The 1,195-nt window shown below is 46.0% G+C and overlaps 1 protein-coding gene across 1 annotated transcript; it reads right to left on the minus strand.

The window, feature by feature from the left end:
- Positions 1-588: 588 nt before the first annotated feature.
- Positions 589-1,076, minus strand: H257_16669 (hypothetical protein; the record flags this gene model as incomplete). The annotated part of the gene is made up of 2 exons (XM_009845194.1): positions 589-607; positions 877-1,076. The coding sequence occupies 2 exons, from the start codon at positions 1,074-1,076 to the stop codon at positions 589-591; spliced, it is 219 nt and encodes a 72-aa protein (XP_009843496.1).
- Between the last annotated feature and the right edge of the window lie 119 nt (positions 1,077-1,195).

Genomic DNA, 1,195 nt, shown 5'->3' on the forward strand with positions numbered 1-1,195 from the left:
CAATTTCACCCACTCATACTATTCGGAATTTTCCTACTACCTGATTCTTCGTACATTGTACTGACAAGTTACCAAGTCCACAACTTTCTTCAGCCGTCTCACATCGTTTTCGGAGGTGAATCGATCCTGTTCGTACCCAAAACGTGTGCAAGTTGATTTCATGGTGACATATACGAAGCTGGTGTGCAAGCACATTGAATTTAACATGAGTTAATACACGAAATATATTGCTGACTTAATATCGAATTGTGTAATGTTGTGGTAGCGCAAACATGCCCTCAAGTACCAAGCTGTAACGTCGCCGGATGGAATTATCGTTCATCTCCACGGTCCTGAGCCTGGCTCTCGCCATAATTCTTATCTTCTCGCTCGGAGCCACCTTGTTAGTAAGCTACAAGACAAGATACGCGTCGAAAACACCCGTGACGTGATCTACGGAGACCCCGCGTATGGGATCAATGATGTAATTGTATCCGGATTTAAAGGAGCAAGATTCGTGGAGTGGGAGTTTGGTATAGTCCGCAATTTGTGGACATTTGTCGACTATAGAGGAGGACAGAAGCTTTGGTTGCATGCCGTAGGCGTGCACTATAGTGTTGCTGTCATCCTAACGAACGTGCACACCTGCATGAAGGAAGGCAATCAAGATTCCAGCTACTTAGGAATGAAACCTCCAACGGCGGAGGAATACCTGCGCCCCCAAGCTTAAGACAAATTAACAGTAAACACAATATTCGGTGCTTTGAGGCTAGACAACCTGTGTGTATGCAGTAAATGCAAAATGAATTACATTTTTTAGTAATAGAACGCATCATTTCAAGAGTGCCCCTCATGAAATCCATTTGTCCTTGGCGTTCCTGTTGTTCAAGAGCAAACCGTGCTTCTCGCTCGGCCTTGTCAAGGAGGTAGCGCTTCTCGTCGAGTTCAAGCTTGCGCATGGCGATTGCATTGGACTCCTTATGGAATGTGAGCTCATCGATCTTGAACTTGTTGGTATTTTCCATAATTGAAGTGAAGCTCATGACGGCGTTGACTGACTCCTTCATGATGGCAGAGCTGCGTCTTTCCTTCTTCATCATCGTCTTCTTTGCTTCTTCAGAATCGTTGTCGTCTCCTTCATCCCCAACGACTTGCGCTTCATCCCCGTGAGGGCGGCTACACGCACGGTGTGATCATCTGACTCGCGCTTGTCCAT

This window comes from Aphanomyces astaci, assembly GCF_000520075.1.
Source record: "Aphanomyces astaci strain APO3 unplaced genomic scaffold supercont1.89, whole genome shotgun sequence".
NCBI classification, from domain to species: domain Eukaryota; phylum Oomycota; class Saprolegniomycetes; order Saprolegniales; family Verrucalvaceae; genus Aphanomyces; species Aphanomyces astaci.